The 26,633-nt window shown below is 38.8% G+C and overlaps 2 protein-coding genes across 3 annotated transcripts in view; both read right to left on the bottom strand.

Annotated features, from left to right (window-relative positions):
* Nucleotides 1–660: 660 nt before the first annotated feature.
* On the bottom strand, nt 661–14,423 carry LOC146483682 (glutathione S-transferase 3, mitochondrial-like). The gene is made up of 5 exons (XM_085105829.1): nt 14,265–14,423; nt 9,225–9,289; nt 7,566–7,623; nt 3,978–4,050; nt 661–2,907 (listed from the first exon to the last, which is right to left on the bottom strand). Exons 1-5 carry the CDS (start codon nt 14,385–14,387, stop codon nt 2,801–2,803), a joined length of 426 nt encoding a protein of 141 aa, XP_084961955.1. The 5' UTR covers nt 14,388–14,423; the 3' UTR covers nt 661–2,800.
* Nucleotides 14,424–20,637: 6,214 nt separating this feature from the next.
* The window catches only part of LOC146483681 (leucine-rich repeat serine/threonine-protein kinase 1-like), a 55,010-nt gene continuing 49,014 nt past the window's right edge, over nt 20,638–26,633 (bottom strand). The window contains exons 32-35 of one of the 2 annotated variants that reach the window (XR_014863816.1): nt 24,984–25,591; nt 24,407–24,460; nt 22,287–23,027; nt 20,638–22,232 (exon numbers count right to left, since the gene is read on the bottom strand). Coding sequence is in view for 1 of the 2 variants with exons in the window: in XM_085105809.1 (XP_084961935.1) it covers nt 22,675–23,027; nt 24,407–24,460; nt 24,984–25,591 (1,015 nt within the window). In the remaining variant the exon portion in view is untranslated. Of the gene's footprint in view, nt 23,028–24,406; nt 24,461–24,983; nt 25,592–26,633 lie in introns of both variants that reach the window. The other variant, XM_085105809.1, reaches the window with a different exon arrangement.

Raw genomic sequence — 26,633 nt, 5'->3', positions numbered from 1 at the left:
CGCCGTTTTTAATTTTCGTACCAATCTACATCCGCTAAGACACGGCAAGCCTCTGTGGGAGGCTTACATTGACCAGTCAAGGGGTAGATTGTGCGTACTGAGTATCTTGACTTAGCGGATGTCTAGGAAAACAGAACGGAGATGTAAGCACAAGTAACTTGAGAAAGTGGCGACTACGGTGTGCGCAACACTCGGCGCACTCGACATCGCATATCCTGGCAGCATGCACGGCGTGTCGCAAATCTACAGTAGATAATGTTGCCATGACCTGACAAGCTACTATGGCGACTGACGGCAACGCGAACGCCACAAATCACTAGGATTTAACAAGAAAAACAACGGACCTACACGTGCGTTATAAATTTTGGTACATTTCTTCGCCGTCCTCGGAAAAATAACAACGCGAAATGACCAAATTCAAATTTTTGTGGAGAACGTGAGAACTCGACGGTAATTTTTCATTGTCTCAACTTAAACACGGTTCCCACCTATTCTGTTGCTGGATAGATCGGCTACCATGTGGCGCTGCCGCTAATCGTGTTGCCGCCTTATTCTCTCTGACAATAATAAAATTTTTATCATCTATTGCAGATGAAAAATTCTTACGTGTCATTCGCATATTAGACATGGCAAATCACACGAATCACAGCTACCCAAGGCTTGATTAAAAAACATTTAGTTTTAATGTTTAGTTTGACTAATACAGTATAATTACGATATAACAAACTACGATCTGGTGGAGAACTTTGTACCCTCACATGCATAATTAGCCTTCTAATTTTGTTATGTTTTCGTGGGAAAAACTGAAACATGCAGAAAAGCAAACCTTCCAGGGCAAACATTGGAGCTTTACTAGAATAAACACGTCGTTGAAACCTTTCTTAGCAGTGAAAAAACAAAACAAAAACAAACAACCCAAACAAAACAACAACTCTAAAAAATTTGATATGAAACCTTCCCCCTCCCCATTTTTTTCGGGGGGGGGGAGGTCATCCGAAAAGAATGGAATCCCGAGAGTGGTCAAGTAAAAACTACAGTAAGTCGTAATTACCAGTTTACAGTTGTAGTCACTAGTTTACGAGTATGCTTATGTCACCGACTGAAAAAAAAAGAGAGAGAGGTTAGAGCAGTAGTTTTGCACTACAAGTGAGGTCCCAAAATACCCGGCCAAAATAGCAGGCATTGGAGGAGGTGTGGGGGGAGCCCTTTTTACGTACCACTCCTACCATGCCGCATGCTGGCTATGAACAAAAATCATTTTGAGAGGAATGAATACCAGTACACTTCCCATTTATGGACTAATTTTTGCATAGCTGTTTGGCTATCCTTTAAAGGCCCGTTTAAACGGCTTCAACATTTGATTCGACATGCGTTCAACATGTCGGCTCATTTGAACGGGTCGTTCAATATTGTTGAAAGTGTAAAAAAATGTTGAAGGCTTGTTGAAAGCGTGTTGAATCAAATTTAATTTGGTTTAAATTTTCATTCAACATCCATACAAGATTTCCTTTGTTTTCGAAAATGTCGAATGGTGTTGAAGCCGTTTGAACACTCCGGTTGTCCAACATTTGCCCAACATCTGTTCAACTTTTGTTGAATGAATGTTGGTCAAATGTTGAAACAGGTTAAACGGGCCTTAAAAAAGTGCAAAAATGACAAAACAAAACAAAAAAAAAAAAAGAAAAAAAAGCCAAGTGAACAACAAAAGACATAAGGATAAACTGAGGAAAGTACTGAATATGATAGTCGGCCTTTTGGGTGACACAGAGAACTTAAAGGGGCACTGTCACAGCGACTTTGCCGTATTTTTGTCAAAACTTCTCAAATTTTTGACAAAGAACCTTTTTTCTAACATGAAATTGCTATTAGAGCACCAGGAAGAAAATATTTAATAGGAGATTTCTCCAAGAAAGAACAAGCTATAATCAAGTTTTAGCGACTTCTCTACAATACACAGGAAGAACTTGAAAAATCTGGCCAATTTTTTCAAGTTGCAATCCATTTCCATCGAAGCCATCCGCAGCCAAACATAATTAATAGTAGTTTCTGTGCACTAGAAGGGTTATTGTTAACAAAATTGAAACATTATTTTGACGATTCCATAGGTTCAAATATGGTTTTTGGCTACTCAAAGTGACACAAAAAAATAGGTGACACTGCCTCTTTAAGATGGTGCCAGCTTTTGCTACTGCACATATATGTAACTTCTGTGCATCTTGGGTTGGTCAGAGAAACTCAGGACGGTGTTCACTAAAACAAGGGTATTTTTACACAATTTACGACCATGCTGGAAAAGAACATCTCAGCGAGAGAAGGGGTGCCTGGAAAAATAGCCCAAAGTGACTTCTGATAAGTTGCTAGATTCTCTTTCCAAATCACCTTGTATTCGCTTGTGAAACAAAAGGAGAATTTGACCTTACATCAAAAATCACTAAGGACCTTATTCCGCGCAGCCCTTCATCCTGTGTGGTTGAAATCCAAAAAGAAAATTAGACGTAACTGTGCATCTTTAGAGATAATTAAGCCTCAATTTGGAGAAAAATGCCATAAATTGTTGTGTATTTTACAGCCTTTTGAATCACAGTTGTGTAATTATCTCTGAAAAATGCAAAATGCTTTTCAAATTACACTACATTTTCTTTCTGGATTCCAATAGCCCCTGCCAAGATCTACTTTTCTCAAGTTCTCTTAAGTTTAATGACATCCTTGGAAATCATTCCCTCAAAATTGTTACATGTACATGACAAGGAATTGTAAACAACCATTAAAGAACTTGCGGGCAGTTGATGTCTTGCTAGTTTTAAGCAGTGAGAGCACCCAAAAGGTGCAGCCCAAACTTCACAGTGCATCCCAGCATCGTAATAAGTCCCAGGTAGCCAAAGCTCCCTCGCATTCGTTTCTGGGGATCTGAAATTAACAGTTACCTTTTTAATTCCTACTGTACTATTATACAGTTAGAGCACATTCAACGACTTTCAAAACTTTGTTCTGCACTAGTGTTAGCTCCAATACAGACTCAGTGAGTAAAATTAATACTAACTTAGTTCTACTGCGTAGCTGTAACAGGCATGCCTTAGTAGAGCATTCCACTGGCATTGCAGAGGTCATGGGTTTGAATCCCATTTGAGCCTGAATTTTTAGCTTTCATTTTGCAGCTTCTTAAGTTACACTGTACATGCACAACTATGGTGGTTTCTCATTAAATTTTATTAATTCTTTCATTTGCAGTTCAAATAAATCACACAAATTTCATTATATTTAACTTGCAGCTCTTCAACTCTAGAGGTAAAATTATATGTGTTATGAATTCACAAAATGATCAGCTCCCTGTTGGCTTGATAGCTCAGTTGGTAGGGCACTGCACCGGCATCGCAGAGGTCATGGGTTCAAATCCTGTTCAAGCCTGAATTTTTTCAGGCTTTCTTTTCCCAGCTGCTTAAGTTGCATATTACAAAACTGCAATGGTCTGTGACTTATCGTTTCTTTCATCCGCAGTTAAAATACTGTATTTATTTGATTAACTGCCCACCTCAAATAAGCACCCACCCTGAAAGCCTAAAAAGTTAATAAGCACCCACCCTCAAATAGGCGCCCAACCTGAAGTGAAAGCCCAAAACCTTAAAGTGTCAACCCCCACCCTCCCCTTCCCCCTAAAAAAAACAACAACAACACATTTCTGTACCAGCCCAGCATGAAGTAACAGGAGCCTCAGTTGTGTTCCAAAATTGGTTTTAGATATGATAGGCAATGAACTTCACTATTATTTATGGCTTGTTCATGTCAGCTTTTACAGTTTGTTTTGCCTTGTTGAAACGAAATAAACTTGTTATCCCTTATTTTTGTTATTCTCTAAAAAAATATCCTTGCTTGCTGAAAATGCTGGGAAAATAATAGGTGCCCACCTTGAATTAAATAAGTGCCCACGGCGGTAAGTTGAATAAAAACAGTAAATGAATGTCGAATATTCTACTACACACCTCCTGTGTAATATCCATGTGCATAGAAGATCCTAGATACAACCCAAACCAATCCAGCCACAGAGCACACAACCTAGACAACAATGAAAAGAAATAAACTGTCACAGATATAACTTGACCTAACTTTAGTTTCTGTAGGATTAAACTATAAATTCTGTTAATTTACACACCAGCCAGAAGAGTGGCTCTGGGAAAGAGTGCCTCTTGTACAAGAATGCAACGTACACTGGTCAATTCATTTTAAGGTTTAAGTCTTGTTAGAATCTGACACACAAACAGCATTAAAGCACAAATAAACTAACGTGACACACAGGTATACACCAACTATTAGCACACCCTGCCTGTTCACCATGCATACACGTACTTTGGGTTAAAAAGTTGGTTTCATGAAAGAAATCTCTTGAAATCAACTTAATCAATTTCTTTTCACTGAGTTTGACTACAGGTAAATGATAGAAAATGACACTTTTCCAGGACTTTAATCCAATTCCATGACCTCAAAATGAGTTGAAAACAATGAGTGAATAACCTCACTGGCTGAATGTTTTGATGCTTGACACAAAGGGTCAGTTATTAAAAGTCAGATAGTTTAGCCGGGATTTAACAAAACCATTTTCAATTTTGCCACCAATCATATCTAAACATTGGCCGCTGCTGATGGTAGCAAGAAGGCTTGCATCCCGCCCTGGAAAACTATTTATCTCCCTAAAATAAAACACTATATAAACAGATTTGGAGGCCCACTGATTGTCTTAAGCCACTGCCTAAGTTAGACTTTGTTTAAAGTGTATTCTCGGTTTTCACTGTCACGCCATTGAAAAAAAAATCGAAACCATTCCATGAACGAAGTCAAGAAATTGACATGGTATAGAGGATGAATAAATATAAGGCATCTGTCGAAGTGTCAGGTCTGTGCGGCATTCCGTACTCGAGTTATTTGACAAAATATTCCACATAAATTTATAGAGCTTAGTATGGAGACGCCATGTTTGTGTCCCTCTGAGGGGGCACAAACATGGCGGCCGGAAATAGGAAAAAAACATCTGGAGTTCACTTTTGCCAGAAAAGAGGTTTGTTTGCCCTTGTGAGTTTTCGAATGTTTAGATTAATATTTCTCCTCAAAACTTAAATTGTTTAGAATGCTGAAAATTACCCGAAGAGTCATTTTTAAGCTACGGAAAAGCTCTGTCACGGCCGTCTTCCTGATGTCACGCACGATGGAAACTCGGAAATTGAAACTGTTTTATTTTCAAAAGGAAGCACGACATCAGGCTAAGAAATTGTGAACAGACATATTTTTAGGTAATCTTTCCTTGAATGAAGGAAAAAATTTTGTAGGCCTCCCGGTTTTGAATTCTAGAATTTGGTGACGTCACGTGGAAACCAAGAATATGACAGATTTTTTTTTATTTGCTTGATCGAATCTTCTTGTTGTTCTCGCATGAAAATCGAAAAAAATAAATTCAGATTTTTCTTCCCCTCGTTTGAGGCGGTCAAAGACGTGAAATTTCACTTCCGGGTGTGTACAAAACCGCGCAAGGCGGGAGACTAGGGATAGTGGACCTGTGACCTCAATACAAGAATGGCACTTTCGCGGATTCTCTGTTTCAGTGTTTTTCTTTATGCAAAGGAAAAAGATGGTGCTGCGGTGCGTTGTTTCCGGCTGAAGGAACACGAAAGACGTTAAAAAGTGAAACAGAGAATCCCGCAAAAGTGGCGCTCTTGTATTGATGTCACAGGTCCACTATCCTTAGTCTCCCGCCTTGCGCGGTTTTGTACACACCCGGAAGTGAGATTTCACGTCTTCGACCCCCTCAAACGAGGGGAAGAAAAATTGATAGCGAATTCCTTTTTTCGATTTTCATACGAGAACAACAAGAAGATTCAATCGAGCAAATAAAAAAAAAATCTGTCATATACACTTTTAACTTGCCCAAAGTTAAAACAATGTTAAGAAAAATCCTTCCCAGAGACTGAGGGGCAGATAGTTGGGTCAGGAGGATTGTAAACATGCTTGTTTTGGCTTCCTTCTGACTCAACTATCTGACCCCGAGTCTCCAAGGATGGGAAAAAATCTGAAATTTCACGACTTCCATGACCCAAAGAAATGTTTCTAATTTCAATTACTTTTCCAGGCCTGAAATACAAATGTCAAATTCCACACAACTTTCCATGACTGTGTGAACCCTGTGCATACAAAACAGGTATATTGCACTCTACAGCGTATCTGAATTACCAGTGATAATATTATATTGTGACCTCAAAACTATTTATGGAAAGGGCACTTCACTCATTTTTTCCAAATAATTTGATTGACATTTTTGTTGCCCCTGTTTGATTTTGTTTGGTGGCTGAATTGCTTGTTCTTTCTTTCATTCCTTCACTGAACTTATTTCAACAATGAGCTTTAGGTGTAATTTCATCTTTAAGTTAATGTTTTGATACCACAGCATGAGCATTTGGAAAGTATACATGAATGACCAGTGAACTGTTACATCACTAGCGGTCGACAGCCTAGTTGCACATGTGTACTTTTATAAAGCCTTGTAATCCACATTTCGACAAATCAGCTCCTGTTTGGAACATAGACTGGATATCATACATGTAGCTTTAAACAGAGAAAGGAAATCAATCCAATTTTAGTTCTTTGGCAAAAGTCACGTAAGCTTGCTGGGTGAATTTGAGCCCTTACATCACAGCAATCTAAATATCAAACTTTGTTTCTGACATGAGAACCAGTCTGTATGCATTCCAAACTAGAACAAATTTAGAGGGGACAAATCATCGTTTATGCCCCTTTTCCACCAGGCCATTTTTGTTTTATTATCACCAACTTCCCCACATGAACAAGCACAGTGGAACCTCGATTTTACGATATGGCAGGGGAAGAGCAAAATCATATCCTTAAATCAGGATATCATTGTAAATGAACTCCCGATTTAACGATTTGGCTGAAAAGCAATAAAAAATATCTTTGTATTGGGATATGTTTAACAATTAATTTTTCAAAGTGCAATCAATAAAATTAATACATCTCCGCAACTTGATACCCGAACTGTATGTATTTTATTTAATTGCAGTGGGCAAATGAGTCACAAATGCTACGGGACAAAGGATTATCTAAATGAAACTTTGCGTAATTACTTAGTGTTTGTCAATCTTTTATGGTAAGTGATTTTAATCATATTGTTGTAAAGGGAAAAATTTTACACTTGGGTCATTAGATTTCCATTGTTATACTGGGAATATCGTTGAACCGAATACTGTTAAATCGGGATTCTGCTCCATACAATCTGTTGTAAACTTTTGCCAGGACAAAGAATGCTGATCATTAAATCAGGAATATCGTTAGATCAACGATCGTAAAATCGGGGTTCCACTGTACATGGTAAAACATGCACGTAAATGTTGATGTTGTGGTTTTCCGGTTCCAGGATATTTATTTTGCCTTGCTCTGAATTATGGTTATAAATCTTGAGACAAAGGAAACACATCACCGATGCCTACGTGTATAATTATTATAAATGGTCTGATATTAAAAACTTCAGTTTGCAATAATTATTGTGATGCCTCTTAAAAAAAACTCACAGGACGCTCCAATCCTCCAAGAAGAAGAAGGTACAAAAACTGAGGATAGTTTTCAACCCTACAGAAAAGATTAAAGCACACAAAATTCATGGAAAGTACAGAAAATACAGGGGGTACATGTATGACTGCATAAATACTGTGGCTGTATCCAGTGTGTTAGATTGTTTACAGTCAACCCAGGTCACGCGTGAACGATATTTTTGAAATTTGAACGGAGTTTTGAAATTTACATGTCAGTTTTGAAAATCGCCAACGAGATTTCAGAGTTCCCGTATAAATTTCCCTAGCTTATTGACGGTGTAAAGCTATGAATTTTTCTTTACACTGCAAAATTGAATATTTCAAGAATAACAATTGTTTCCCAAGTATTTTGAATCTTTTTTTTTTTCCAGTTAATGCGTCTTTTTCGGAACGATTTCCAGAGAAATGTCCAACATTCCATTCACACGTCGGACATTACAAAGAGAAATTCGAATGTTCATTTCATTCTTGGAAATACTGTTCACGCGCGACCTGGGTTGACTGTAATTAAATCAATGATTGACGACAAGTAAGAATAGATAACAAATAATTGATTGATATTGGAAACAAAGAGAAAAATTGATGATGCCCGTTGTCATGTAATTTGATTGCCCACAGATTTCCATTGTCAATCAATTATTGTTATCATTGACATTTGACTGTCATTTTAATATTTACAGTACTAAAAATAAAAACTGGTGCACGTCCTGGTCAAACATTTGTTGTTTTCAAGGAGCTCTGAGAAAACATGCCACTGTATACATGTAGGCGAAAAATCAATAAATTGACAGGCTGATCAGGTATTGATATTGGTGCAGGCTGATTCCAAGTCTTATAGCAAGGACTGCACCAAAACTGAAAAAAGCCTAGTAGTGTTCAGCAAAATGCAAATGGAAAAGACTACAAAATTGTCACCTGAATATCGGGTCTCTGCTTAAAACTGAATGTTTTGGGTTTATTTTTCATTAAAACTTAAGAGCTTCTGATGGCAAAAAGTTTAGGGTCTCAGCTTATAGGCAAATAAATACGGTATTTAAAGAACGCTAAGTTCATGATCTATTGAAACACAACTGGAATTTATAATTTATTGGGATCTTTGCTAATACTTTGGCTGAGACAATTTGATAGTGAACGGTTTATTTGCAACTACAATGTATGCATTTTACCCATGATTTGGTTCTGACAAACAATATTTCTGTGATCTTAAACTAATAACATCAAGGCACCTGAACCCTTACTCATAAATCTCAAAACAATAGTAAATGCATTGAACTAGAAAGGATGTTAGAAACCTGGGATGCTTACCATTTACATCATTTTGGAAAACCTGGAAATTCCAGTCGGAAAATCAAATATTGTTATGGTACACACCATTCCATTTGGAGTACTTCTGAAATTCTGCGCTTCTGGTCAAAGTGATGCATTTTTATTGATCCTTTTGGGATTTACAGCTAATGTTCATACATTTTGCATGTTAACCATCTTCTGTTAAGACAAGCTAAATCATTTCGTATTTATGCCGAAAATCTCCATCCGGGTGGTTTGAGTAAATGGTAAGCGCCCCTGAAAAACAAAGTGGTGATTGATTGTTCGTCACCAAAAAGGGTTGATTACAGGTGAAAAACTTGGTGCACTTACGTGTTCAAATGCGCTCTCAGATAGCAGTTAAAGATGGGCGTCTTGTCATCATACATCTTTGGGTACTATCACAGAAAAGAAATAATGCAATGTACACGTATGCATTTGAAGTTTCCTGACCTTATTTCAAGGTACATGTATGCAAACTCCGCCATCTTATTTCAAAGTACAAACAGTTTAATCACTGTTTTTCCCCTATCAGGCACACACCCTCAAACTAATGCCCTGCATAAAATACCCCCCCTCCCCTCCTAACCCAATCCTGAGTTGTGAAAAAATGATTATACGTGTACAATCAACCTCTCACAAATAACAACAAGTTAAAAAAAGGTGCATGAGGCAAGAGAAGGTTGAATTAATTGTTCTCGGGAAATATTTCATACCCCTCTCACAAAAGGTTTCTGTATTGCACCCCCTTCCCTCAACCACCCCATTGGTAATGTTTAAGTTAGGTCCCCCTCCTCCCCCAACGTCTCAGAATTTGCACTGACTTCATGGTGGGGTGTAAATGCTTTCTGGCACCACCCAACAAGCACTGGGGGCGTGCGGGATTTACTTCTTCTTGAGGGCCATTCAAAAAGGAGAAAGGGTTTATTAAAGTGAAAATGTGACTTCCTGGCCCAAGTTGTTCAAAGAGCGGATAATTTTATCCACTGGATAGGTCGCTATCCGGCAAATAAAATGTGTGCAAGAGTTTCCCGATAGCCCTATAATTTGTGGATAGAGTAGAAGCATATGTCAAATCTAAGTAATGGATTATGTCGAAGACTTGCCAAAAGCGTTAGTTGGAGTACATTTGCTCTGCTGGATAGTGACTTATCCAGTGGTTAAAGTTATTCGCTCTTTGAACAACTGGGGCCTGGACTTGAAATAACCTTGCATTGAGGTGACATGGTAACACCCAGGGAAATAATGCAAAATGTTACAGTAGTTGAAAAACACATGCCCTGTTACCTTAAAAAGAGTTTAGAATAAAGCTGCGTTTTTATGGACATCAATCAAAGAAAAGCTGTTGAATTTTTTTTCAGTTATGACACGATTTGAAGGTAATTATTAACAGAACCAAGAAATTGACAATTTTACCCACTAGCCCAAAGTAAAGCTTTATTATCACCAGAATTGGTTTCCTAGCCAGTTCAAGCGAAAAGAAAAGGTAGTTTGAATTTCACTGCACATTTCTAACTTGCACACGTCTGATTTTGCAAATTACCAGATGGAGCGCACAATAATTTATTATGAGAAAAAAGTCAATTTCATAATATATATGGTATTTAAAATCTGCACTGAGTGACGTTTATAAATGTACATTGTAGGTTAGCTGAAAAATAAATTAAGGATAACAACTGAAAAGTTCATTTTTGCTTTCATGCAAACCCTGATTGCTAGCTTGCATCTTCATCTTATTTATGCACACATGCACAAGGTTTAGGACTTGTATAAGAGGGTTTGGGACTCGCACTCTTGGACCTTGAGGACTCACTGGGGCCTGTTTCTAGATGGATAACTGCAGTAATTGAAATGACGTTCAGAGGGGGGTTAACAAAACCACAGTCACATTTAAAGGGGAAGTATCATGGGTTTTTTTTATATCTTTTGTTAAAAATGATGAAATAAGACCTTCAATCACCTGCCAAATAATTCTAGAATGACGACATCAACTCAATTCTTGAAAGAAAGAACTTGTGATCGGTTCTAGCGCATTTTGGAAACAAAAATGTGAGAACTTGAAAAACATTAGCCTAATATTTTTCAAGTTTCAATCGAAACTGGCCTACCCTGTCTCTGGCCAGAGGCACTAATCGACAGTTTTATGGTACTGGGGTGATAATTTTTAACAAACTTGACAATTATTTTGTTGTTTTTGCTGGCAGTCAAACATTTTTGGGTTTTGAAATGACAGCAAATTTTCGTGATACTTCCCCTTTAAGAAGCAGTCTTTAAATTTTCTTATGGATAGTAAAGCAAGCACACCAAACAAGCACAGGCAAAAGTTTCTTCCCATTAGGAGAAACGACGCCTTAGGGAAGTAATAAATAAGAGACTACCTTATTATAGGAAATTAACAATGTACTTTATTAATGCCATTTTAAAAAAATTACAAAAAATGTCACTTGATTTTAAAACACAACAATCGTAGGTATAGGCAATGTTGAATGATGAGAGTTGTGTGCAATTTTTGCATGACGCGAGCAGCGCGCACCCTTAAAATCGCAAGCAACAGTCGTGAGCAAAGGTTGTACCATCTAAATCAGCCTTTACAGTGACATTGTGAAGATGCAAAACCTTCCCGGCCAAAATTGGTGACAGGTTGTACGCAAATTAAATGCGGAAAAACCCAGACTCAGTGTCACCTATTTTTAGTGTCAAAAGTTTTAGCCAAAAAATGTATTTGTTTCAATGGCATCATTTAAATAATGGTCATTTGGGAAACAATAACAACCTTACTAGCGCACGGAAACTTCTGTTAACTATGCAGGGTTGTGGATGGCTTGGAAAGAAGTAGATAATTTGCAACTTGAAAAAATTGGCTGTTCTTATGTGTCTTTAAGAGAAGTTGCTAAAAATTGATTACAGTATTGTTTGTTCTTCCTACGAGAAAAATCTTAATATTTTCTTTCCAATGTTGTAAGAGCAATTTCATGTTTACAAAACAAACCAGATGAGGTCTAAGGGTGAAACCAGTTTCCTTGAAATATCCCTCTGGTCACACTTTTCTATACCCTGCAAGCAGAGTCTCCCCGACTTACAAGTATCTAGGAAGATCGAAGGAGACTGTGCTTGCAGGGTAACTTTTCTAGCATCAGTGCTGACAGGTGCCTTCTTCTGTAATAGGCCCCTTATGTAGTTTTGTTAGATTACCTGCCAAATCATTTACATGTACTGTTGATTCAACTGACTGTGAAGTTGGCAAGTATGCACTTCTGTCAATCATGCACACCTTAATAATGGTTTCCATCCTGTCATGCAACAAAACCATGCACATGCAAATGCAAGGTCATGAAAGCTCTACGCCTTTTACTTTAGCATTTCGCTACTGCCGAGGAACTGTCCTGAATCTATCGACCTTATCTACAAACTGAGAAACACCTCAAAATTGAGCTTCCATCGCATTTACACTACCCAAAATAAGATTTGAATAAAAATGTTTTAAACAAACCTAGCCAGTCTTCAATACGGCTACAGGATTCCATCATTCAGTTGAAATTTTGAAATTTGAATAAAAATTTAATAATTACAGGAGCTGAAGGCTTTCGCCATTTTTAATTTAAAATCTATATTCATTTGGCTTCGTAATTACTATTCAGCTTTGCGATGTTATTTCACAACTTCAGTTATTCTGCTCCTTTCGTTTGTTTGTTTATTTCCCCAGACACGTTACAAAAAAGCAAAATAAGAGTACAAAAAATATATATAACAAAAAAAGTGGTGAGGAAGCCTAAGGAGAAACCATAGGGCTAATAGAATTTAAGGCTTCCTCATTTCAGAGTTGTTACTTATTGCAATGTTTGAAAACTGTGAGACAGTTGATACAATTACAGTTAAAACGAATAGATGTGAAACGATCAATAAACATTTGAGAAAAAATACATGTAGCAAGCAAGGTCAAAAATAGAGATAGAGATTTAATAGTTGCTGTAGATCTATTGTTTAAGGATTAATATGTGTAATTATTTAGAACATTAAGAAACTGAGGTGTTGAAAGTAAGGGAATTTTATAGTAGATTTGTGTACGTATACAAAGCTGATTCAATTGGCCTTTTTACCACACAAATTTTCAACTTGTTCCTCACCTGTAGAACTTTCTCAAAATATAATTGCACCAGTACTGGTAATTTTAATCTCAATAATTATTGTTCAAGTTTTAAAAATAGCTAACTAAATCATTATTAAAGTGTAAGTATTCAGAAGTATGATTTGTAAGGCTGCGTTCATGACATATGAAAATAATACTATGATAACGTTTAAGTCTTTGATTAGTAACCTTTTTAACACATCAGTTAATTGGAATACAAAAAATTGCGGTCAATTTCATTGCTATTTAACATTTGAAGTTAAGTCTTGAAGTCGTCAATAGACTTAAGTTGACCTAGTATACAGTACAATATATCTTGTGAGTAAGTCTTATTTTGATGCCCCTTCAAAGAACTTCATATACTTAAATTTGATGACATCCATTCTTTAGAACCAGGTAAATTTATGCACTATTATAAAAATTCTCTTCTACCCAGTAAGTTTATGAATGCATTTCTTCTTAGTAATGAAACTCATTCCTACAACACAAGAATTGGTCATGCTTTTAACTTGCCCTTTTGTAAAACCAATGCCAGAAAATTTTCTGTCTGCAATCAAGGACCTAAGTACTTTAATTCTTTAGATAAAGACATTTGTAACTCAGTATCTCTTTCCTCCTTTAAATCTAGCCTTAAGGCAAAATGTTTGCAACGAAAGAGTTCACTTGCTGGGAGAGATGTTCTGAAAATACAAATATTTAAAAAATTGTCCAGGGCAATCCCAGCTACATGTCTGTAAGTCCACAATAACAGTAACAATGCACTTTACCAAATTTGGTAAAAAAAAAAAGCTCACAGCTGGGGAGTTCAAATATAAATAAATTATAAATGACAGAAACTTCGCTTTCACTGGTTGGGAAAAAATTAAAATTAAATTTGAATTTTTGACAATCACAAAACCTGCTACTTATTAACTCCTCAGTTCAAAGGTCTATCATAAATCGGAATTCTGAATTCTAGTTTAGAATATTAAGACTTAAGCTTATTAGCTTATGTTTTTGGTAAGTTTGTAGCTTAATCTATGTTTAAATATCTTTAACCGGTATGATTCCTCCAGGCATTTTCCACGTGGTAGCTAGACTACTAGCAATTTCATAATACACCGCCCGTGAAACTGAAATCGCAATGTAAATTTACAGGTAACCACATGGACCAGCATTCACGGTTACTGCCGTTTTCAGTTTAGTTCAAGCAGCTAGCAAGAAGATCACTTTTGCTACAACATGAAACAGTAAATTAGGATACCTACAGATACACCGTACTTTTTCCTTGCTTTTCCAACGTTCATCGCCAGGTACATCATCATGAACCCAGACGAAACCGTCGTGAGAACGACATAGCCGTACTCCTTGCTAATGACTATAGACGCCATTTTGCAAAGCAGCTCACTCAGCTATGCGAGGTCGAGGCTCTGACCGCATGTTTACCACGTGCCCGAAACAATTCTGATTGGCGCAAAGTTTGACGTCACAAAATCAGCCAATCAAAATGCGTGTGAGGTTGACGTGGTTGTCACTCGAGATATATTTCATGTGAAGGAAGCTTGGACAGGTAATAGTTCCTTTCGCGTTCACGTTTGCTGAAGTGTGCAGAGCCTTTGGTGGAGACGGTTACCGATCGTTTATTTCTTTTCGCAGCCTCAAGACTTAAAAACGAAACCAAGAATGAAGTGTTTAATTGCTGTTGCCCTCTTGGCCGTGATGGTTACTTACTGTAGTGCAAATACTACTAGCGTTACTCCTTCTGCAACCGCCACTGCTGGTGTTGCTCCAACTGTCAACCCGACGGCAACCAATTCTTCAGCGGCCGCAGCATCATCAACTACTGTGCCGCCAACATCTGCAGAGAAGACTACCACCCCGGCTAGTTCTGGAGTGAGCGCTTTGCCGTCCGTTCTGGTTGTGACTGTAGCGGTCCTGGTTGCTGCTCTCAAGTAAATCTTCCCAAAAATCACAGTTGTCGGCCACACCTACTTGCTTTGAAGACATTACGTTAGACTGATCATCGAGCATATGAACCCTTTCTTTCAGTCAGCATTGGATCTCACTTTAAACTGACAGACTTCTGTTCGTAATCTACACGTTTACTTCTACAAGGACATAACTGGACCACATGGCGTTGTTTGAAACTAAAGAGGACTTGGCGAACGCATGAGCATGGCGTGGCCCAAACGACATTTAAGCCGGCACTGTAAGACAACCATTTTGACGAACTGTAAGCTTTTTTTCCTCTTCAGTATTTATCGAGATGACACTGTTATTTAATCTTGAATCGGTTTATTTATTACGTTAAGATTAGAGAATACTTTAGTGATATCTTTTCATTTTGTAAAGAAAACATTTTTGGCTACTCGTTTTCCACGCCGCGTGATTACACTTCGGCAAGTTTGATAATTGCTATGCTGTGAGTATTTGTGAAAAATGTAAGGCCTGAGTTTATTGTAAGTCGTTTCTGCCCTTCGTCGCTTGTGTTGGTCAAGACGTGTGTAACTTTTCGATTGTTTGTGTTGAAAAACCCTGTGCATTGCGAAATTAGGGCGCTGTCTAGCGGTGTTCAATCTCGTTTCAGACGCAACGAACTGCGTTTCTGACTAGAGTTTTCGCTTATTTGAAAAAAATAACCTTTCCTTGTGTTTGAATTTCGTAATTTGGAGGTTATTGCAATAAATTTGATGGCTTACTAGCACGTGTTCTTGGGTTTGCTTGCTGGCGTTCGATTCGCCGCTTCTCGAGTGTTTTCGATGCCGAAGATGTTAAAAAAGAATTTCGCGTTTTACCAGGAAAAGAAATGCGCGTGTTTGAGTGTTTTACTTTGACCAGTAGCGCAACTACGTACTCGCTCGCTTGGTGCTTTTACCGCCTCCAAGAATTGGGTGTGTGGATTGTAATCAGATTCTCAGCGCAGTAATTTACCATCTAAATCTGTTTTAAGATGTTGTAATAGAAAAGAAACCATCTACAGAGGTAGGAAATATTCTCCATTTTTCGGTTGAAAGATCTTGCCCAGTATTGTCTGTAACCAAGCCATCGAATTTAGAAAAAAATGGCGCGTTATAGTGGAAAGAGCTAGCGAATGAAAATTACATGTTCGAATTGTTTTACATTTCATAAACCACCGACGCAGACAATCCGAAGAAATTTGCATTTAACAGTGTTTACATATATGTCGGGTTCAAAGTTGTATAAACAAGAAAAGCTGAACGACCGGTTTCTTTATGCGCCAGTAGTCGTCTTGAGGCAACGAATGTTAGCTTGGCCAAGCGGAAATGCAAATTAACTTAAATTTTTTCGATCTGTGCATGTGAATTTTCTTTGCGGCGAGGCATTTTTGTTTTTAATAAGGCCCAACAGGCAACAGTTCCCTTGACATTACACTATTGTTTCCGATTTGAATGGTTCGCAATTTTTCTTTCTCAACATTGGTATCGCTAACGCCAACGCCAGATTATATTTTAAGCCGTTTGTGAAAAGAATATGCAAATTTGAAGTTGCCAGCAGGACATTGCGAAACACTACAGCACTACCAGGCAGATTGTCTGATGAGGAAATGTAAGTGCTGCAAGGTTGAGCGACCGACGAGGAGAAAATAAAACCGGACAAAATTTGCGTTTTGTTGGTTTTGAGTCATTTTTTTTCCTCCGCGGCGTCCAGATTCCAACCGCTATCTTTAATGTGTGTATATTTCAAGTAGATTAACAATTGCATATCGAAATTCTCAAGAATGGAGAGATTGCAACTGCAAGCGAGAAAATTGCTCATATTTTCGTCAAGCGAACTATAAACCATTGCTTTGTTTCCCACTTCAAATGAAGGTAAGTTATTACAATGGTTGCTGGAGCAACCAACAAACATAAAAAATAGTTTGGTACATATCCCAGATCGGAATAATTAATCAGTGGAATTTGAACAGCATCTTTGGGAAAAAAGTTTATTTACTACCAGCTTAAAAATTTTACTCGAACAAGGCAAACTTACGATGAGCTTAGCAGCAATAATTGTGGTACCAAAGTCCACATTTTGCACGCAGCAATAATTGTGGTACCAAAGTCCACATTTTGCAAAGACACCCCACTGTTGCCATGGTTTCGTTTTTCGTGAAGGCATCACCTTGATGTAGAGGCCATTATGAATAGACGTTCCCACGGCGCTTGTTATGTTTGTTTTGTATTTGGTGGCCCTTGATTTTCATGCAACCAAACAGATCGATTTTTGTCTGAACAGTAATAATAGTCACAAATTGCGTGTTACTTTCTAAGCCGCACACGTTTCTCGTGATGTCATGTTGTTATGTCTTCAATCTTGGATATGAAAAATTCCTCAAAACAACGATGCAGTTGAATAAGAGTAAACTGACCGGTAGGGGTATTTTCAGAACACCGAATTCATGGAAGCCCTGTAATGTCAAATGTCTGCCATTACTGCCATGACGACTAAAAGCTAACCGTCTGCATATATAATCAGTGCTTTGAGAACCCTAAATAGTATAGAGCAGTGCTTAGACCTGAATAATATTGTTCGTTGCTAAACCCTAAATTGTCTGCGATATACCTAAACGAAAATGTATAATTGAGGTTATTTGTACAGAAAGTGGTTTAAATGTGATTTACTGATTAATAATAGGGTGCACCAAAATAATTGTTGTGCACCCTAAACAAATTCACAGGAATTACAGGAAACGGAGGTTCTAATGATGTACAGCTTATCACAGAAACCAGAAGAGTCGAAAGTCGTCGGAAAGTTTGGCGCGTAATTTGTCATGCGGTGTAACCGGATAAACAACATGGGTGCTGTTGGGTGCTTAAAAAAGCTTCTATTGTTTATCAGTTAATTATTGGAATTTTTCATTAGTAAATACCTTGTTCATGACGTGTCTGCTAAAAAAAACCCGCTGTCTTGGAAATCGAAAATTACGCTTTGTTGTGGCTATTAATATCGCTGGATGAAATTTTGTCACGCCTATTTCCAGAAACAAACATCTTTTAATCCAACTACATGCTGAAAGTATACAACAAGTGAATGCCAACTTTGATGAAATGAAATAAATGGCGGAATTAAGAAGCGTTCTCGCCCAGCGGGTTCAATCTGTGTAGCTATATTGTCTTGCTCACCATGGGTCCCTACACTGGACACTTCTGAAGGATACGGGCTCGCCTCTCATTGGCAGGACGCAGAATTTTTTTTTTCTGAGTATAATAAACTTTGAAAACTTACACTTGTGTATTTATTTTAACTACAAACTAACGAATCGTGGAATTCCGAATAGATTGCCACAAAAAATCAACCCTCGCCCACCAAAAAGGAAAAACAAAAACGCAGAGGCGTAGTACTCGCGATCAAATGTTTGATCATGGACTGTTTATTTGGGGTTAGCTGTTGTTCCATTAAAACGTTTCAAGCTGTTTTGAGCTTTTTCACATTGTCAAGCCCGACTAACTTTGAAAAGCCAAATTCTCTTCGATGTTAATCGCTCTGCTCCTGAAAAGAAGCCCCCTCTAAACCCTGGAAAACGTCCATATTTTTCCTCGAGTAACTCTGACTCCTTTTTTGGTCCATAATTCAGTATTTGGCCGCGAGAGAACGCATTATCCGTCATGACGAATAGACGGATAATGTATCCTCCTGTATAAAAACGGCGTTTTAAAAATCGTAACACTGCCAAAAACTGACAAAACTATAAAACGGTCAAGAAAAAGACCTCTTCAATTACAGTTTTTATAACTGATACTAGCCTGAGGTGGGGAGGGGGGGGGGGGGGGGGAGGGGAAGGATGCCACAGGTCCCACACACTGGAATAAAGCACCAACGAAGAGCAAAAATTTGAATGCCACGCCATATTTCAAGACTATTAAAGTTAGATTATAGTGCGATAATGCTACATGAAAAGTATGTTAAAAATTTAAAGTTAGATTTTCTGAATTCGATTTAGCTGTCGCGCTGGAAGCGTGGAAACTGGCAATTAAGTCACGAACAATAACACCAATTTTACAAAAAAAAAAAGAAAAGAAAAGTTCATCAGATATTTTTGAAAAAGCGATGAAGATTGTCGAGAAATTATCGCCATTTTCACTAAATATCGTAACTGATCACACCATTGTCGCGAAAGCGAATGGAAAGCACGATAAAAATTAATGGAACGTCACAACATTTTTTTGGTTTTTAAATTCCCACGGGGCTTTTCCATTTTTAGATCTTTTCTTTTGGTGACCAAAAACACAAATGATCCAGATTTTTGATGTGATCTCGGATTTTGCAAAAGAAACACACCCTGATAAAAAGCGAAAATAATTAGGAATCTGTGCTTGAATTTTTAATCAGCATTGTCGGTGCTGGTGACTGGGTTGAAAACAAGAATTACATTCGTCCCGGCGCAGATTACAAACTTACTGACGCATTTCATTATTTTAGTTCATTTACAGGTACTTTGACATGCGAGGCAGGTGGTATTTATTTCCCTTTATAAGATCAATGCATAGTCAATTAAGCGTACGGGTGACAAGAAGTAACGAACAATGGAAGATTAATGCAAATCTGAACATTTGTGACAGTGTTGTCTTCATGTTAATACCATTAACTCAAAACTGGGACACCAGCTGGCAAGCCTTTGTTTCTTATATGATAAAATGAAACGGCTTGAAGTGTAAACATACAATTATTGAAAGCTATGGAGCAGTGCTGTTTGTCATGCTGTACAAAATGGTATGATCCTGGGTATGACTATACTTATGGATGTGTGGATACACGTATGTACTGACGCTTTTCATTGGCTACACCTGCCACTCTGTGAATCAAATACGTCATTTTGAAGGGAAGCTGCTGCACAATCTTAAAAAATAATCACTCCGGAATTGGTAAGCACTATTTTGAAGAAATTCGAAGGACTAGGAAAGAAACTTATCCTTCAAATTGATAGACAGTTTTGACAAATGGAATGCACCCTACGCCTCGTGTGTTGCGGAAGTGTTGAGCTCTTTGGACATCAGATCCGAACGCGTGCTGCTTCCTTGGGCGACAAACTTTGCAACACTGCATACTGTCTCTCTTTTTAAAACCAAGTGTATATATAGTTGGATACCGGCAACATACTGCTGGGCCGATAACCCTGCGATGGACTATTGCTCCCAGTTGCTTCATGCTTGGTTAGCCTGTGGCTTGTTTCATAAGCATCAGATCATGTGTTCATCTTTGTTAGAATTCCCTTTATGGCATAATAAACAGTACTAGCACCGAATAGAACTGCTCAGTAGCTTAAATTTGAATTCATGATGTCGACAAGCGTGAAATCATCTGTAGTTATCCACCAGGTGTTTTTTTATTTTTCAGTAAACTGTAGCGTGGGAGTAAATATTTAATTACTTCGTGTTTCCATTTTCTGACATCCTGCTTTACTACTTCCCTTCCATGCAAGCTATACTTCACTTATTTTGGCAAATAATAAAAATCCCCTGCGAGTTATGACCCAAACAACTTGCACGTAAGGTAAACGCCTAACAGTTGTTCACAGGTTACCAACAATACATCGTTACGGCAAAGGAAATATTGAGCAAACGACACGCCATTCAAACCATCACTTCCGTAAATTAAAAATAAAAATAAATGGGAAAACAGACACAAGCAAGCTAGACGTACGTTCAGTTGTATTTTATTGTCAGAGAATTTCTTTTCTGATATCCTTTTTCACCAGTTTAAAGCAACTATTTGATTAAAAAAAAATACAAAAATATATACAAGAAAAAGCTACATGAATGTGGAAAATGTGGAACAGATGCATATTGGTAAAAATTAAAAATTCATTACAAAGGAAAATTTATTTAATTCAGATTTAGTAGAAATGCGACTAGAAAAAGGGCCAAAAAAATATCTAGGGTAGCCAAAAAAAGTAATTTTAAATCAATCGCATTTCAATGTGATTTTAAAACTAATATAAACTATGAAAGACGATTTTTGAAAACCACAGATTTTCATATATTTCTGTTCAATATTTCATATAAGTTAAATGTAAATTTGTTTCGTTTGCAATGAGCAATTTTCACACCCGCGCGCCGACACGGCCTTGTAAATGCGTGCGCGCGAGAAACACGTGTGCCAAGGCACGCGTGCGCTCGAGAAACACGTGTGCCAAGGCACTTGCTTGTCGCTGGATTCCATTAATGGTGTGCGAAAACTGCTCCTCGTTGTAAAATTGTCTTTTAAGGCTCAAATTAGCTGTTCGGCTGATCATATTCTAAGTATTTCGACCGAACATTATAATGATATATCTTAATTAACGTGGGATATTTATTATCATTTTGTAATTTGACTTGGGAGAAATACACATTTGTAAGCCTTTGGTAGATATAGCTTCTGATGTCTGATAAAAAAAAATCGTCACTAGCGGCAAATCAGTTTTGCATCAAGGACGATGTCTCCTAATACCGAGATATTTTGCGCGGTTTATGACTATGCGGGAAAAGAAGATCTTAGCAAGGGCTATTGAAATCCAAAAACGAGGCTTTTAAAATTATTTCTGAAGAATGCGTGTTACTCCCAATTTTATTTTTGGATTTCGTTTACACTTGCTAAGATCTTCTTTTCCTGCATAGTCATTAACCGCGCAAAAATAGCTATCTGGGCCCAGTTGCTCGAAGCATGGTTAGCGCTAACCCGGGTTAAATGACAACCTATAGGTTTTAATACCTCTTAACCAATGCTTAGCGCTAACCATGCTTCAGCAACTCAGCCCTGATCTTTGAATTAGGTGTCACCGCAGTCGCACTCTACCTGCAATAGTAAAAGTAGGTACTGCCCCCAATTAAGGTGATTCCCTTGAAATAAAGTTGTCGTAAAAATTTATCTCAAACTTTAGGATTAGCCATAAGCCACTTTGACAGGAAAACCGTCTCACTGATAGTGTTCTCTTCCCACCGGTTTTAATTATTTTGTGTGCATTTTAAAATGTCATGAAACTAAAATGAACTAAAGCAATCACCTCTCTGGTTCGCAATCATAGATAATGCCAGTAATGCAATAAGGCAGAAGAACTTCAAGAAGTGCTGAGCGCGGAAAAATACGCAACCGGTGGTAAGAGCGGGAAAACACGTTCCGCGGAAAACATGCAACTGGCGGCAAGCGCGGGAAAACATACAAACGGTGCCAGGTGTGGGAAAACATGCAACTGGTGCCAAAGTGCTAGAAAATATGTAACCGGTACCAAACGCGGGAAACATGTAACCGGTGCCAACCTCGGGAAACATGTAAGCGGTACCAAGCGCGGGAAACATGTAACCGGTACCAACCGCGGGAAAACATGTAACCGGTACCAACCGCGGGAAAACATGTAACCGGTGCCAACTTCGGGAAAACATAAAACCGGTGCCAACCGCGGGAAAACATGAAACCGGTGCCCAGTACAGGCAAAGATGCTTACCAGCTTGCGACCACAGCACGTTTGCTCTCACTAAATGGCACTAATTTTTGAAGCCAAGAGAGCTGAGCTGAAAGTTTCCGGATAATTACTGTTAAAAATGACTCATTCGCAGGAAACTGGTTCATCACCGCTCGATTTTTACACCTTTCGAAGCTTCTTTGAGTACGTATATTGTTAAAAATTGTAACACTAACGACAAGCTCTCATTCCACAGGCCATTCGCTTTACGAAGCGCATCACACAACATCGCTGTATCATCAACTTTCCCAGCTATCCGCAAGCCAAACTAAAATAGCAGACTCACTCTTCAAAAAAGTCTTTCCACTGCGTCGACTTGGATACTGTGTGTGCCCATAGAGACTGGACCCAAGACTGCGGTAGCCTCGCCCGCAACTCAGCACCAGTGCTTTTGTTTGCTCGCCTGCGGAGTTCGGAGAGACAACAGGCGTGGTTACCAAGGGAAGCAGGTGCTTGACGGTTTCGTCATGGCAACGTATTACCGTGTAAACCATGAGCGAGAGGTTGTTGCAGACGAGAATGCAGCCCCAGCTTGTGCCGATGTAGAGTTCTTTGTCCACAGCAAGGAGGGAATTTACTTGAGCACGGGAAGCTGAAAAAAAGGTTACATGGTTATTGATCACGGAAACGAAGTCCTCCCCCATCGCCTAAATATTTCATCTGGGTCAAGCACTTTTCCTGCGTTAAGACAGGCAATCCTACGGGGAGTTAAATGATGGTGAAGCTCCGTCTTGCAGAAAGGAAAAAATACTGTTTCAATGACTGTTTGGTCGTGTAATATGTGTACTATCTCTTAGAGCGGTTTTCAATTTTGTAAAACCAAAACCAAAGTAATCACTCCAACCAATAGGCCTTATCACGGTTTTCGACGCCATTTTGACGGGTAGGCAAACACGTCTGAAATAACAGTGTTTGTATGGGAATCCGATGTCAAATAATTCTCATAAAACATCGCTTCTGAAAAATTCATGAATTGGAAACTTTTGGAACTAGGGAAAGGATTTTAAGAAAAATATTGGAGGGATCTAGCTGTGCCAGAAAGCGTCCAGTCGTGTTTTGAACTTTCCATACATTTCCCTGTATTTTTTTTCCCGCGAACTATTTTTAGTAGCAGTTCACGGCTGGTTCGCTATACAGACAAATGTATGGAAAGTTCAAAACACGACTGGACGCTTTCTGGCACAGCTACATCCCTCAATTTCTTTTACTTAAAATCGGTTTCCTAGTGCCAAAAGTTTCCAATTCATGAATTTTTCAGATGCGATGTTTTTTGAAAATTATTTGACATCGGATTTCCGTACAAACACTGTTACTTCAGACGTGTTTGCCTACTCGTCAAAATGGCGTCGAAAACCGTGATAAGGCCTATTGCAACAGACGTAAACAAAGACAACGACCAATCAGAATTCGAAGCAAAACCATGCAAATGGTGTCAACCGCGGGAAAGTGCGTGCGGGCCAATCACAATTGTTTTTCGGTTTTGCTTCTCATTGGTTTGGAAAGTGGCTCGAGTTTTGGCAACCAATCACAGAGCGTTGAAAAGCTAAACCAAAGCAAAAGCGAAATTTATCTCCGTCGACGCTCAATTAGGGCGGTTTTTTCAATTCTGTGTCGAATGCAATTGCACGTTTGCTTTGGTTTAGCTTTACTCTCTGTGATTGGTTGGCAAAACTCGAGCCTCTTTCCTAACCAATGAGAAGCAAAACCGAAAACCAATCGTGACTTGCTCGCACGCGTTTTCCTCCTCTTTTCCCGCGCTTGGGACTTGTTACGTGTATTTGCTTCAAATTCTCATAAGCTCATTGCACTGTTTGCGTCTGTTGTGATAGGCTAAAGAAATTATTTTGGTTTGGGTTTTACGGCGCAGTTGAAAAACCTCTATGACTAAAAACTTTTACATAGAAATTTTATAAACCGCGTGAGGCGTCATGCCGCCTTTTTTATTGTATATATATATATATGTTAACTCACCGCTCAAAGGATTCTGGTCAACAGCTCTTCGCACAGGCACTTTTCCTTTCGGACCTTTTGAAACAAAATAAATTTATAATCTTTTATTAACAAATGATTCACATAATTATTTCAAACGATATAAATCCCAATAACAGCGAGTGCAGATTTAGTCGGGTAACCTGTTACCAGCTGGAATTCTGGACAATGTTTATATTCAGTTTGTGATAATTAGTTCTTTCAGCTGTTTATTAGACTGTTCGCAGTCCCCTATTTTTCCATGGGATTTTCGAGATTCATACGCTTTGATACGTGCCATCCCACTATCTTCATTTGTAACGGCGAGCGCAACCTGGGGAGTGTCTAATCAACCGAGTGGGACCCAAGTCAGGGTACGATGAGTGGGGGAGGAGGAGCGAGAAAAGGTTGCGCCCGCCGTTACAAACCAAGATGGTGGGAGTTCGATCGAAGCATATCATACGAGTCTCGAAAATCCCACGGATAAATAGGGGACTGTGAACAGTCTAGCTGTTTATAGGGTCCCCATTTAGAGATACACCTCAATCATTTCTTCAATTAATTAATTGTCATAAATTACCTTCAAACTTTGGTCGATACTGTGAACAATCTACACTGCGAACAATTTTCTTCTCGCAGGCATCCCACCGGAACACCCGAGTCCCAGGGTACAAAGCGACCCATACGGACCTTCCGACAGGATCACTTTCTCCGCCCACGGAAATCCCAGTGGTCTGACAAGTTTCAAGATGTGAAACGCTATGATCTCTTTGCGACACAGAGTCTGGTTCACTGTCCTCAGCAGATATGGTGCAAATCTTCTGAAGTTCTTCTCCGTCAAGAATTGTGATCTTCCCTTTCTCTTGGCCACACCACACCTCACAGAAATATTCATCACAAGGACTGTCACGCTCGTCAGAGTCCTCCGATGAATCTTCCACCTTCTTTTGTCCCTGGGGCTCATTTCCCTGGGGCTTCTTCAGCGGCAGAGAGGCCATGCTGTGAATACGGTTTCCGTTCCCGGTGTAGACCCGGTTGGGGAGGAGTTCGTGTACCGGCGCTTGTCCCGTGGGGTCGGAGTATTGATAGTGGTTGGAGATGTTGTCGTTGTACGCCAGCACGGAGCCATCGGCCAACGCCACTAAAACCCAGTTTGCTCGCGGAACATGGATCATGTTCATGATGTATCTTGGTGAAACAAGCAAAGGATTAAAAGTCTACGATCTCTCAAGACCAGAAAAACCATTTATACTGCAAGTGTCACCCAACAGCTCCACCATATGGCCAGTACCTTACACGTGCGCCGGGCAGTGACAGCCACGGAGAGCTGTTTCGGCCCCATCAGCATGGCATAGCCGTCAGGCATCTCAAATGACCCACTTGTAGTATAAATGGTCTATTCTAAAGACTAAGATGTGAGTAAGACTGCAGTCTGATTGGCGTCCTGTGGGTCGGGTATCAGATCAGCTCATATAATGCACTAAACACTTTTGCCTGCGAGAGTCACGTGACGCAATGCACCCAAACTAAAACTGGGATGCACCAGTATCAAGGGATATTTCCCGAATGTTTTCAGTTTTAAAAACTGAGTCGCTTCATTGCGATGGAAGACATTGAATACATGTTTATTACCTCTACAATCTCAACAGAGATGGAAAGACGGTAGATGGAAGGGCGTGTTGTTATTGCAACGGACTAGCCATCAACATACTTGTCATAAAGAGCCGGCTTTCTGAGCCACGTGCAGCTTAACCTAATACAACAGCCAATAACTGGACGTTTTTCAACTAACAGGTATTTGGAAAAACCACTTTCGCTGATTAACTTTTTTTTTTATTTTTTATTTTTTTTAACTTAGTCAAATAGTACCAAACAAAAGACATGAGCCCATACGGAGTTTTTGGTAACCGCTGGTACTATGTTAAATGCAGACACCTTAAGGTGGGGCTCTACCCGAATTTGAGTGAAATTTGAAGAGGTTTTAAGACTGGATAGAAGAAAGAAAATGATTTTTGGAACACTAACAGACAGTCGATAACCACGCAAGAGCACCCCAGGTTGCTAGTGGACTAACTTGGTATCCGTCTATTAATTATTAACTACAAATTCCAATTTTAAAACTTCACTAAATCTTCAACATTTCTTATTTCTTTTAATTTTACCAATCCTTCAAGAAAAATTATTTCCTTCCAAATATACCTAAAACAAGATATTTCCATTTGACCGATTT

This window comes from Pavona decussata, unplaced genomic scaffold (genome assembly GCF_977016875.1).
Source record: "Pavona decussata unplaced genomic scaffold, jaPavDecu1.1 SCAFFOLD_38, whole genome shotgun sequence".
Classification (NCBI taxonomy): domain Eukaryota; kingdom Metazoa; phylum Cnidaria; class Anthozoa; order Scleractinia; family Agariciidae; genus Pavona; species Pavona decussata.
The sequence above is the reverse complement of the archived record's forward strand: the minus strand, read 5'-3'. Positions and strand labels throughout refer to the sequence as shown.

Excerpts from the sequence above, each read along its gene's own strand:
- LOC146483682 (XM_085105829.1), bottom strand. The coding sequence starts at position 14,387 with ATGGCGTCTATAGTCATTAGCAAGGAGTACGGCTATGTCGTTCTCACG. Across the intron at positions 9,290-14,264 it reads GGAAAAAGTACGGTGTATCT|TACCCAAAGATGTATGATGA; the intron begins GTAGGTATCCTA and ends TTTCTGTGATAG. Across the intron at positions 2,908-3,977 it reads ACATGGATATTACACAGGAG|ATCCCCAGAAACGAATGCGA; the intron begins GTGTGTAGTAGA and ends TGTTAATTTCAG.